The sequence below is a fragment of the Ictalurus furcatus genome, chromosome 16 (assembly GCF_023375685.1).
Source record: "Ictalurus furcatus strain D&B chromosome 16, Billie_1.0, whole genome shotgun sequence".
In the NCBI taxonomy this organism is placed as follows: domain Eukaryota; kingdom Metazoa; phylum Chordata; class Actinopteri; order Siluriformes; family Ictaluridae; genus Ictalurus; species Ictalurus furcatus.
The window spans coordinates 6,102,501-6,116,464 of NC_071270.1; the positions used below are offsets into that span (position 1 = coordinate 6,102,501).

The 13,964-nt window shown below is 43.4% G+C and overlaps 1 protein-coding gene across 2 annotated transcripts in view; it reads right to left on the reverse strand.

Annotated features, from left to right (window-relative positions):
- zswim6 (zinc finger, SWIM-type containing 6) overlaps positions 1 to 10,123 on the reverse strand; it is a 67,165-nt gene extending 57,042 nt beyond the window's left edge. For both annotated transcript variants that reach the window (XM_053644679.1, XM_053644678.1), the window contains exon 1: positions 9,505 to 10,123. In XM_053644679.1, coding sequence (XP_053500654.1) covers positions 9,505 to 9,925 — 421 coding nt within the window. In that variant the 5' untranslated portion in view covers positions 9,926 to 10,123. The remainder of the gene's footprint in view (positions 1 to 9,504) is intronic.
- Positions 10,124 to 13,964: the final 3,841 nt, after the last annotated feature.

The following is a 13,964-nucleotide window of genomic DNA, read 5'->3' on the forward strand; positions in this document are numbered from 1 at the left end:
TTTTATTGAATTGACCCACACAATTTATCCAGTGTTCAGATCATCCAGGTTCACAAAGGTGATGTTATCCCTCATATCATTAACAATCTCGAATAGAAAAGCACATCATGTAGTCTAAAAAGCAACTACGCAACTTTCTCCAAATCTTAACTGCAGTCACACTTTGCCACAAGCCAGCATCATGTAATACTCTTGTTCTTGTGATAAACAAGGAGGTGATGATACTTCAGCAATGTAAATGCCTCCTCGTGGCAGCTGTCTCCGTGTGTAAACTCATGCTTGGCACAGCCCACCGACGAAACTGTAAAAAGCCAGTCAAAGTCACAGCAGACTTACTGCAATGTGGCTGCGCGACGCACGACCACAGGCCAACCCCCTCACCCCCACCCTCACCCTCACCCCCCCTTAACACGAAACACATTACTTCTCTGTCTGAGAAGATGAAAGAAATGCTTATTGGATAGATCCAAAAAAAAAAAAAAAAAAACCTTTTCCTGTGTGCGCTTTAAAAGGGAGTGCGAATGTGTGGCGATATTGTTTCGGGCTTTTTCCATTCTCATCCAGCGAAACGAGTTTGAGGGATCGTGCAAAGCCTCTCGAAACTGCCTCGGAGCAGCTGACTCAGCAGCAGCGTTCTGTAGGAAGCTGCTGGTAGTTATGCACGAACGCTCACGCGAGTACATGAACATATTCTGTTACGTGACTAATTCTGAGACAAAGACCGGTCTGCGTAACTGATTTCAGGGTGACTCACAGTCATTTCGTTTACCGTCAAAAGGTGTAACGGAATACATCTTTTACATAGCCTGCCATTCGGTAATGAGCAAACGGATAGCATTTAAACATGGAGCGTTAGCAGTAATTGGTTTTATTTCTTTTTTTTTTTTTTAAATGCTAGAGATTTGGGTCACTTTTTTTTTTTTTACATTAAGAATTACATTTCAAACCTGGTCCTGGAGATTTGAGATTGTTCCTGTTCATTTCTGCGAGTCTATAGGCCAGTGCACGGAGACGCCTCTTCCTCTCTCCTCCCACAGCTTGCAGACAGAATTATGATCACTATTAAACCCCCTCCCTCCCTCCCTCCCAACCCCCCCACCAAAAGGGATGTCAATACCGCTGCTCTCTCCACACTAAATTAGTCACCATAACCCATTCTCACAGTGCTAAATATGTCATTTACGGCATATTCTTTCTTTAGATGGAGCTCTGTGGAGGAAGGTCGGGCAATCCATTCATCTTGCTTATGCCCCCATAAATCTCGATTGGTTTTCGGCTTCGCCTGCGAATCGACACGAGCGCCGCTTTCTCATTCCAAAGAAATAAAAATGATAAATGCCCGTCACGTCTTTCTCCAGGAAAACGCAAACACAAAACATTCGAATTGAATAAACGCGGCGTTTTAGCCATACTGTACCGAGTGGGGTTTTTAAGCGACGACCGAATACGACTCTAGAGTTAGGTTTACAGTTCACTACTTGGGAATGTTCAGACTCGTTACAGGTCTTCCTTTGAAGTTTTACAGCACTGTAACGACTAACCTTCAAATCTTCATCACAGATGAGGGTGGATTCTGCATCGATGCACAGATCGCCATAATCAGATTCATCAAAGTCATCATTCAAAGTTTTTATTTTGGCCACAAGTCTAGAACAGGTGGGGTGTGAAATGTAAAGGCAGAAAAAGAACTTTTATAATAAAAAAAAAAAAAAAAAAAAAAAAAGAAGAAAGAGAACTGGACAATCATTATACCGTGATCAAAATCTGCCGTACCAAGATAAAACAACAGACATGAAATGTTTTCATTTTTTCTTTAGATGTTTCCATCTAAAGCTCCCTAGAGATAACAGAACTAATACAGATGGAAATGAAGCCCTCAAAAAAAAAAAGCTTTCCACATGCTTTTGTGCCTTAGGTAAACATTTTGATGGGTCATTTTCTCCTAAAAGAGCAACAAAAACGTCTAAAATTGGGAAATTTCCCCCATTTATACACCCCCCCACACCAATTTCTACACCCAAACACCGACCTAGAGTGTATGCTTGCCCTCCGTGTTCCTGGGAAAGGCTCCGGATCAGTCGCGATCCTGATCAGCATAAGGCGGTTACTGAAGACGAATGAATGTAATTCTGCGAGTGGTCTTTGGACGTGTGAACACATCTACCACGTTCTGAACACGAACCGAGCAACAGAGCGCTCTTCATACTACAGTGCTTCATGTCCATGTACGAGTCTGTGTGTTTGGGGGAAAGTGGGGTTGGTGTTCTACGAGTTCATTCCACATCCATCCACAGCACAACTCGGCACTTCCTCCTGCTGCTAGCTTGCCGAACACGCAGGGCCAAACACGCAAGGCAGATTCATCAGCACGCTTAAAGCCCGTCTCTGAACCGGTTTCCCTTCAAGCTCTTCTGGTTCTTGCGATTCTTAAGCCAGGTGGTTTCGAAGGGCGAGACTGTGGCTGGAGGCGGGCAGAACAATGCAGCACGAGGGCAGGCACAACAACATCGCGGGCCTGTGCGAGCATGCGGCATACTTTTGTTTACTTTAACCCTCGTGCTCTGTTCAGGGCAATACGGCCCCGGTTACACTTCTTACCGTGTAGAACGGCAGCAAGTAAAAAAAAAAAACCAAAAAAAAAAAACCAAAAAAAAAAAAACAAAACACAAAAAACACCTTGTGTGCTTGGTTCGATTCCTTTAATAAAACCCACACGGAGACGGGCTTGGGCCCTAATCCGAGTTCAGGATCGAACCGGGAACCCTGGGGCTATGAGGCGTCGACATTACGCGCTGTTCCACCCTACAATAACAAACGATTAGAAGCCGCATCCAACATGCTGGTGTCAGGGGGAGCTAGAGCAAGAAGCGGCGAACGATGTCGACCCGGCTTTGCTTTTGTCTCGTCCGGAAAAAGCGCAGCTGGGTTAACCACCATCGAACGACAGAAGAAGAAAAAAAACAAAAGAAAAAAGGGAAATAACTCCCCCGGTGTTGCCTTCAGCAACCAGCAAGCATCATCAAACATGCACACACTCGGCCAGCTCTTCTTTTTATCTCAATCGGGCCTGGACGTTTTGACGCTGCGGTCCACATGGGGACTTTGAGCCTGTTCATCACCTCCCCTTAAAGGACTTCGCTGCAAGCCAACGCCAGCTGCAGGCTGTGTGCCCAGCAATGCGCGGGCCTCCAAGAACGAGCTCTGAACAACTCCAGCCATGTGCAAATCGTCTATCGCGGCATACTGAACCGTGATAACGCGAGATGCTTTCCTGTTCTCTGCGACCCCCTTTTTTTTTTCCTTCCCCTTCTTCAAAAGAATCGTCAGAGAAGTGCAGCACACCAATCAAACAGAAGCGTAATCTAGAGCTCCTTACGAGCAATACTTAGCCATTAATGTGAACTTAAAGGTCTCATTCATCACCGTGCCGTTTCCAGGTCTCCGCCACAGCTCGGATAATGAAGACGGATCGGGTCCTCGGCATACCCTGCCGAGGCGCCGGTAGTGCATAGAGAGAACAGAATAAATAACCAGGCCATTGTCCCTATTAAATCTCTTTATTCATGACATACGGAGCATGAAGTGGCATGACCGAGCTCCTACGTGCTACTGGTTTAGAGCCCATTCCTGTGCGGGACGAGCTGGTATAGTGCGTCATCGCGCGTCAGGGGTCTGCCTGAAAGGCTGCCAGCAACTAGTTGTAGTCTGGATTACGGACAAGGCTGACAAAGCTGCAATATGGCCTTTAAGGTAATTCCTAGTATTCAGGGCCACCGTTCAGCCTCAAGGTAACCGGGCCGTCGCGTTCTGGCCTTTTTTTATACACTCTCAGCGCCGTATGGACCTGCGGCGAGCCCTGATGTTCGCTGCTTAGGCAGGCCAGAAAGGCAGCTGGCTAAACTGGCATTTAAAAATAGTACGAGAGGTGAGTCCTCGCTGAGGAAAGGTAAGCCTGCTCTTCCCTGCCCCCACATCCCCCACCGGCTCTCTCCTACCCCTCCTCTTACCCTCGATGAAGGTTAATGGCACGAGGGGACAAGGCTGAATACCGATCAGGCGAAGATGGATGGAGAACTGGAGGAAAACAATCCCGCAGGTCTGGAGTCTAGAGATTATCTAAATATTAACTAAACAAAAAACCCATACAGCTGCTACCCTTAAAACAATTACAGGCACTCCCCATCCCTTCCTTCATCAAATCTCTCTTCATGAAAACAAATGACATCATCGAAAAAAAAAAAAAAGAATCTACTATTAATATCTGCACCCCCCCCCCCAGCACAGGAGCAAATATATTTAAGGGAAGAAGAAACCCTCGGTTCAAAGCGGGAGTAGAACAGCGAGAGCCAGAAAACACAAATCTGTCTCCTGAGTGGAAGCAGACTATGACCTGGAAAATACCTACGCAGGACGGCAAGATTTCCAGCGGCATCAGTCAGCGAGGAAATATTTCAGCTCCGTTTCCTACAAACCACAACCACCCTCTTACCAAATCACACAAACGCAAAAATAAAAAAAGTTGAACATTTTCCACGCAAGGTGCGATCATGAACCCTTCGCTTTGTTGCCTTTTACGTAAAAAATACGTTTAAAAAAAAAAATTAAATCCATTTCATAAACCTGAATACGTACAAGATGAATTGCTCACAAGAGCGCCAATAAAAACTGATCATACGAGAGAGAAAAATATATCGACGTGCCATTTGCATGTGAAGTGCTGCTGATGAACATGATCAGAAAAACTGGGGGGGGGGGGGGGGTGGTAGTAGGGTATCAAAAAGGTTCTGTCCAATAAGCAATATTCCTCACTTGCAGCCCCACCATCTTTTTCCGGAAGACATAGATCATCCACAGACAGAGAGACGGCAAGAAAGGAAGAAAGAACGAGAGAAAATGTAGGCTTGCTAACAAATCACAAATAAAATCTCATTTGCCCGGGGTCTTCCATCATCTTTATTCTTCAGCCACACACTCACCAAATTGCACTACTTCAAATAAATAAATAAATAAATAAGAAAAGAAACGTTTTTTTTTTTACCGAAAGAAAGTCATACGAGACTATTCACTGCTTTACATTTGATGTCGACGTTCTTGGAAAAGATGAAAAAAAAAAAAAAGGCATAACGTTAGATCGGACACCAGCGTATGGACAGACGGAAAGCATTATGGTCAGCGTTCCATACGCATCTTTAAACTCAAGAACAAAGAAGTTGACTTCAGATTAACGTCTGTGTACGGCGTATGTAGGAACCTGAGGGCCAAAGATACCTTAAATCAAAACATTTTTAAGAGGCTATAACTGTTGCCTAAAGCGAAAAGGTAAATCAGGAGATCTTTTTAAAAAAAAAAAAAAAAAAAAAAAAAAGGCTTTGAACTCAGTTGATCATTTCCCCTCTATACTTTTTCTCTCATCACATGAGTTTCACTTCTCTAAACATCTCCGTTACTGTATTAAGAGCCTGGTACGGCTAGATCCGAGTCTGGAGGCGAGTGGGAACGCCGCTGTCGTGGGTCAGAAGGGCGCTTGTTGCTCTCCAGCATTTAGATTAAATAAATAAATAAATAAATAAATAAATAAATAAATAAAGACAGATTGCAGTCTAGGCACTTCGACTCCTATTTCGTTTCCCCAAACGCGACGCTTCACTGATGGGTCACGTCCAAGCTCAAAAAAAAAAAAAAAAAAAAAGACATTTCTGGAATATACAGAAGTGGATGTCTATTACTGAAGGATATTGGGTCTGATGGTCTGTACAGCGTCACGCAGAAAGGAGGCACTCTAAAGGAAAATTGCACCAGCCTCTCGACTTACTTGACATATGAGGTCACAGCACTCGGACTGAAGTGCCGGTGGAAATTACCATACCACGGAATATTAGTGCTCTGAAGGGAAAAGGGCAAACACAAGTTGCTCTTGCGCACCAGGAGGCATTTCTACTGCTTAGTGTACTGCTGCTTTAATGCCGTACCAGACAGCGCTTGCTGGTGGCCAAAATCTGGTGGACTGGTGACAACGGATAAGGTCAGTTTACCTTAAAGAAGCAGGAACGTGGCTGATGGAACCACTCTCCTTCTAATGCCATCCAGATCTATTATTTATTCAGCAGCCAAGAGAGATTTCATCGTTTCTTGCAAACCCGGGCTATTTTCTGAATCAGCATGGTTTCTGGGTTATTACTCCAGAGGCCGAATCTTCTTTCCAATCTGAAAGGTGGTCAGCTTTTAACGCTGTATTTAAAATCATAAAGAAAGGTATTATTATTATTATTATTATTATTATTATTCCTTTTCTTTTATTCCGAAACCCGGTACCATGTGAGATTTCGGAGGTCTCTTAAAGCCAGACATACCTCCAAGTCTTCGAGTGCTTCCTTCCAAACAGCATCCTGATGCCACATTTAAGCTCCAGAGCCAAAATTCCTCACTTCCACAGACGAAATGTCAGAAACGTCCACTTGCAAATCCACCAACACCACCGCAGACCAACTTAACACAGCACACTTACACCATCACGTAAACGCAGTCTCGCACAGGTCATATCGCATACCCCCCACCTCCCCTCCCCCACTCACATTAGTTTAATTAAAATGTCAATCATGCAATCATCATAACGAACTACAAGCCCTTGTTGAGAATATGAACTACGATATCGATTCCGAAGTCGTTTCGACGTTTACCGCTGTGGTGCTCGTTAGTTTATATTTTATACCGTCCTGATCTCGTGCTCGTTCTGTGAAATTCATTACAACAGCGCTACTATACTATAACGCCGGTATTCGTATTAGAATGCGTGTATTTTGTTCAACTTTTGACGATATCACTTATGATATTTTAACATCAAAATCACAAGCAATTATTTTTCAATTCAATCACCTTTAATGAACTAAACACGAACCCAAAACACAGATATTAGTTATTCGACACTTAACAGGATATGTACGTATTATTCTAATAAAGTGGAAGGGAAGAGCGAGACACTGTCCATGATAAATGGATGAAGCTGGAAGAAAAAAAAAAAGAGCAGTCTGAACTTGACCTCGGTGACCCTTAGGCTACGACGCAGCCGTCTTTTCTGTGTGATCGATATGCCGGAGCAAGCAAAAACAGGCGGAAAAATGTGTGCGGATATCAAGGGCACCCTCGCTGCTTTGAATATGATAACTAGAGTGAAACTGGAAGAAATACCCCCCCAGAGGTAAGGGCGTTCAGCTACAGAGCTGGGATGTAAATATAGCCCATCATGGCTACCTGCCAGAGCAATCGTCAAGCCATGATATTTACAGACATATACGTATGGAAATATATATATATATATATATATATTTATTTCCCTATTTCCCTGTCACAGCCTACGCTGCTTTCCGCCACCTCCGGACGACAAAAACAAACAGATTCCTGTCCTGCACCGTGCCCCAAGTCTGCGACGAGTGTTGTGTCAGAAGATTGCATCTTTTATTTATACACCTCCTTGGCTTTATTTTTGCAGTACATTCCAGAATGGCATGCAATCAGCCAAGAAAACCCTCCCAGTGTGTGCTCGCTCTTGTCTTTTCCCATCACCACAATGCAGAACGACGAGCATGTGTGCACACACACACACACACACACACACACACAAAAAGGATAAGGTTCACCGACAGAGAAAAGACTCTCCACACAACCTAATGAAAAACAGGGCAGAGCCTCTTGATCTCCGAGCCACTGATCCAGTCCAAGACTGGTCCGGGGAGGAGGCTACAGCTCAACACACACATGGGTTTGGACCTTTGTGCATTACTGTGAGCAGACACCCATCTTGGCTCAGGAAGAAGGGCACAAAGCCCAGATGAGGCGCCGCTCATCCATCCAGAGGAAAGAGAGAAGGGGGGAGTGGAGAAATGGTCATGCAGAAAATTATGTCTGCAGATTGTATTACAATTCAAATTGACCGTACAGTGGAATGAGGTTAAAACCCTGCAACGTTTCCAAACCCAGGACGATCAAGGCGTCGGGAGCTAGTCTTGGCGAGGCTACACAAAAGCCGCCCGGGAGTTCAAGCGCACAAGGAAGCCTAGCACATATATTGCACAGATGCAAGATTCTTTTCTGCAGTGCTATTTTTCAAACAAGTCTCCAATCAGTTCAGTGCTGAACACACACTCACTCACACACACACACACACACACACACATGGCAGCACTAACGCATCAGCTGGAAACTGACAATACAATGGCTGCGTCACAAATACACAGTGTTGTAGGCTGGAGGCAGGGCACTATTTCTCACACACTATTTAGTATGACAGGATGCAGTGTTTGGACGCAGGTCCATCCAATGTCCATTAAAAAAAAACACAATTAAAAATAATAATAATAATAATAAAATAAGGCGCTGCAGCTTTAAATCGCCATTCCTCCCAGCCCCCTCTTTTTTTCCTCCAAATCTCTTCTATTTAACAAGCAGTGAAAAGAAATAAAAAGGCGCTTTTGTTTGCCTTTCCTTTCGCAGGGTGACATAAAGCTGAAAAGACACAAATGAACATGAAAATGGGAACAAAGTGCCAGTTTCAATGGGAGACTGGGGGAGATGCCTGGCGGCTATTTGATATGCGGACTGGCTAAAATGCAACAACCAAACAGCACCAAAAACACACTCCTTCATGAACAAACAACAACAACAAACAAAACAAAAACACAGGCTAGCTGAAGGAAATTTCTCCAAAACTCAAACTAATTCTAGGTTTGAACCAAACTCCGAATTCGACGAGCAAAAACAAAACAAAACCCTCCAAAAACAAACAAACAAACAAACCCGAAGAAGCTAGCATTCTCCACAGCTTGTCATTTCAGTGACATTAAGGCTATCCGTCCAGTCGGAACAGACTTGCTAACCTCCCCCATGCCTTTCACTTCTGAAAAATAAACACACCACACAATCCCTCATAACCTCGTCTTTTCTTGTTTCCGGACTCAAATAAAGACACTGGGTCACACTATAAAGCAGTAAGGAAGGAATTCGGTTAGTAAAAATGTCGAGAAACTAGCTTTTTTAAAAGGCAGTACGGTGTGTTGTGGACTACAGTGTTAATGGGTAGGTATCTACTTCCGCGGTGGTGTTTTCTCTCGAGTAGAAAAAAAAAGGGAAAAAAAAGGCAGTAGAGACAGAGAATAAAGAGAGGGTTTAAACATAGCTCGTTAGACCAGACGTTTCTTTAAAAAAAATAAATAAAAAAGGGCTGAAATGAGTTCATATTCTAGAGCTTAAACTGGAGCAAAGCGCAAGCATGTGAACAATCCTATCAGGTCCTATCAGATGTAACGTTAGCCCTGTGGGGAGATTTAAACCCGCTGTGCCCTTTGTCGCTCTGCTCGCTTCTTTGTTCGCTCTAAACGCAATCGATTTCCTTGCTTCGTGTCCGAGGACATTTAAAAACCTAAGTATACTTTATCTTGATTCCATTTCTTTGTGAGTGACGTGTGAATTAAACGCGACGTTTTCTTCCCCCCCTTGTTTCTTTCCACTCACCGACTTGGAGTACGTTGTCTACGCAGCCGCTCTCGAGCAGAGCGACGCCACGACGGAAAGGCAGCCGGGTTTCATCGCTTCCTTCCCCGGCCGCCGCGCTCTCCTCACCGCCGGTGTTGAACGAGGAATACATGCAGATTTCCCGTTCGCTCCTCGGGAAAGACCAGTACACGATCCGCCTCTGAACGGGCTCTGGGATCCGCTCGAAGCGCTCCTCCACCCTCTGAAAGGGCCATTTTTCGGCCACTTTGCGCGCTGCAATGTCCAAGAGCGACTCCGGGGTCTTGCCCGATCCCCCTTGAGCCGAAGCCGAAGTGCCGCATACTGCTCCGCCGGCCCGCAGCCCCTGTCGACACGCTGTGCTATAACCGGGTCGGCAGCAGAACCGCTTAGCTGGGGGCTGCTGCACGCGCTCCGCCATGATCTCCAATCCGCTTTAACGGCAAGAGCGGAAGTCGCTGTGCCATATAAACGGGGAATAAGGTGGGGGGAGAAGGGTTACGTTCGGATCGACTGTAAGCCGTCTATGGGCAACGAATCCTAATTTGGTCAAACATGGGTGGAGCCTCAGCGTGTTGTCAAGCGTGGACGAGCCAAACGGGAAGGGGGCGGAGCTTGCAGCGCACTATTCTGAGCTAGTATGCATAGGGTAGTGTGCGGTTTCGGACTTGGACCTTTATAGTACTAGATAAGAATAGGGGAGGTTTTTTTAAAACAGTTGGGCATTTTTTAAATATATATATATATTTTTTTTTTTTTGCTGTCTTTACAGACGATATTTATTTAGTGGGCGTTCACAGACGTTTAAGGGTGGTGCCTATAATATAAAATCTAGTTTGTGTCCAAAATGCAAGCAAACAAACAAATAAATAAAACCAAGACTTCAAGTGCTCCCTGAAATCAGTATAGGCAGTTCAGTTTTTTTTGTATCTGTCCCTTATGGACACTAATATAATAGTAATATCTAATACAGTTATTCTCGTTTGAATTGTATTGTTCTAGGAAAACAATAAAAACTGTTAATGACAATGATTTTGTTTGTCCAATTGTCCAATATGCTACATACACTCCGGAGCACTTTATTAGGAACACCTGTACACCTACTCATTCATGCAATCATCTAATCAACCAATGGTGTGGCAGCAGTGCAATGCATAAAATCCTACAGATACAGGCCAGCAGCTTCGGGTAATGTTCATATCATCCATCAGAATGGGGAGAACTATCAGAATGTGATCGCAGTTATTTTAACCGTGGCATGAATGCTGGTGCCAGACGGGCTGGTTTGAGTATTTCTATAAATCTCTGATCTCCTGGGATTCTCACACACAACAGTCTCTAGAGTTTACTCAGAATGGTGCGATAAAGATAAAACATCCAGTGAGCGTCAGTTCTGCGGACGGAAACGCTTTGTTGACGAGAGAAGTGAACGGAGAATGGCCAGGCTGGTTCGAGCTGACAGAAAGGCTACAGTAACTCAGAGAACTACTCTGTACTATTGTGGTGAGCAGAAAAGCATCTCTGAATGCACAACACGTAGAAGTTTGAGGCAGTTGGGCTACAACAGTAGAAGATCACGTCGGGTTCCATTTCTGTAGGCCAAGAACAGAAAGCTGAGGCTGCAGTGGGCACAGGCTCACCAAAACTGGACAGTTGAAGACTGGAAAAATGTTGCCTGGTCTGATGAATCCCGTTTTCTGCTGAGTCACACAGATGGTAGGGTCAGAATTTGGCACCAACAGTATGAATCCATGGACCCGATCTGCGTTGTGTCATCATTCCAGGCTGGTGGACGTGGTGTAATGGTGTGGGGAATGTTTTCTTGGCACACTTTGGGTCTGTTAATACCAATCAATCATCACTTAAATGCCACAGAGTATTTTAGTATTGTTGCTGACCATGTGCATCCCTTCATGTCCACAATTTACCCATCTTCTGATGGCTACAGTACTTCCAGCATGATAATACACCATGTCACAAAGCAAAAGTCATCTCAAACTGGTTTCGTGAACATGACAATGAGTTCAGTGTTCTTCAGTGGCTTTCCCAGTCACCTTATCTGAATCCAATAGAACATCTTTGGGACATGATAGAACGGGAGAATCGCAGCATGAACGTGTACCTGAAAAATCTGCAGGAATTGTGTGATGCCAACATGAACCAGAATCTCAAAGGAATGTTTTCAACATCTTGTGGAATCCATGCTATGAAGAATTGAGGCTGTTTTGAGAGCAAAGGGATGTCCTACCCAGTGTTACTATAGTGTTCCTAGGATGAGCAGAAGCTAGTCTTTATGATTACAGCAGCCATTCCTAGAGACAAATCTACAGTGTCCAGGTGAGATTATCCACTAAGGAAAGGGAGAAGTCAGGTAAGTAATATGTCACAAAAAAGGGATGCCACTGTAGGCTTTGAAAATAAATATTTCCATACTATCTGTTAAAAATGAATGGCTAAATACCCATTATACTGTTGCTATGGATACAATTGCTAACAGACAGTGAAGTTACCATTTTGAGGATTTAATGTAAGTTTAAGTTAAGTAGTTTTAGAGATAAAATCTTCATTATATTAAATATCACATGTCACACCAGCTACAGGCTAATTATCCGGTGGCCTACTTTGTATAGTGTCACATGTAACATATAGGGCTACTGCTGAAGGTTAAGAGTATCTCATTGTTGTCCAACGACTCCGATCATTCCCCTTCCCTATCATGACTAAAAGATCTAATCTACTCACAGCGACCACCTAAAAATGGTGGATTTAAATTGCTGGAAATGCTAGCTAGATGTATTTTCAATCAATGTTGAAAGTGAGGACATTGAAAGGCATCACTTAGCTTTATGCTGCTGTAATTCTAATCCACTGTGCTGGATAAAGTACAGTAAAGACTGCATTAGTCACTGGCAATAGCCACGGTTAACATTGATGCATCCACCATATTGAAAAGGACCAGATTGTAATGGAAGACAATGCAAGTCTATGAAGAGATGCACTTCTGCCATGAAATCAGCTATATTCTCGCTGTATAGTGTACAGTGGTGCTTGAAAGTGTGTGAACCCTTTAGAATTTTCTATATATTTGCATAGATATGACCTAAAACATCATCAAATTTTCACACAGGTCCTAAAAGTAGATAAAGAGAACCCAATTAAACAAATGAGATAAAAAATATTATACGTGGTCATTTATTTTATTGAGGAAAATGATCCAATATTGCATATCTGTGAGCGGCAAAACTATGTGAACGTTTGCTTTCAGTATCTGGAGTGACATCCTTGTACAGCAAAAACTATTGATCAGTCCTATATTTCAGCCCATTTCAGCCCATTCCTCAGTACAGAACAGCTTGAACTCTGGGATGTTGGTGGGTTTCCTCACATGAACTGCTTGCTTCAGGTCCTTCCACAACATTTCTGTTGGATTAAGGTCAGGACATTAACTTTATTCGATTATAATCATTCTTTGCTAGAAAGATTTGCGTGTTTAGGGTAGTTGTCTTGCTGCATGACGCACTTTCTCTTCAGATTCAGTTCATGGACAGATGTCCTGACATTTTCCTGTAGAATTCGCTGATATAATTCAGAATTTATTGTTTCATCAATGATGGCAAGTCGTCTTGGCCCAGATTCAGCAAAACAGGCCCAAACCATGATACTACCATATTTCACAGAAGGGATATGGTTCTTATGCTGGATTGCAGTGTTTTATTTTCTCCAAATATGACCCTTCTCATTGAAACCAAAAAATGTATTTTGGTCTCATCAATCCACAAAATATTGTTCCAGTAGCCTTCTGGCTTGTCCACGTGATCTTTAGCAAACTGCAGAAGGGCAGCAATGTTCTTTTTGGAGAGCAGTGACTTTCTCCTTGCAACCCTGCAATACACACCATTGTTGTTCAGTGTTCTCTTTATGGTGGACTCATGAACATTAACATTAGCCAACGTGAGAGAGGCTTACCCTGGGTTCCTTTGTGACCTCACGGACTATTACACGTCTTGCTCTTGGAGTGATCTTTGTTGGTCTCCTCTCCGGGGTAACAATGGTCTTAAATTTCCTCCATTTGTACACAATCTATCTTACTGTGTATTGATATACTCCAAACTCTTTAGAGATGGATTTGTAACATATTCCAGCCTGATGAGCAAAAACAACTCTTTTTCTGAGGTCCTCAGAAATCTCCTTGCCATGATGCACTTCCACAAACATGTTGTGAAGACTTGTTATTAGACTTTTATAGATCCTTGTTCTTGAAATAAAACAGGACGCTCACTCACACGTGATCATCATCCCACTGATTGAAAACACCTGACTCTAACTTCACCTTTAAATTAACTGCTAATCCTAGAGATTCACATACTTTTGCCACTCACAGATATGTACTATTGGATCATTGTCCTCAATAAATAAATGACCAAGTATATTTTTTTATCTCATTTGTTTAATTGGGTTCT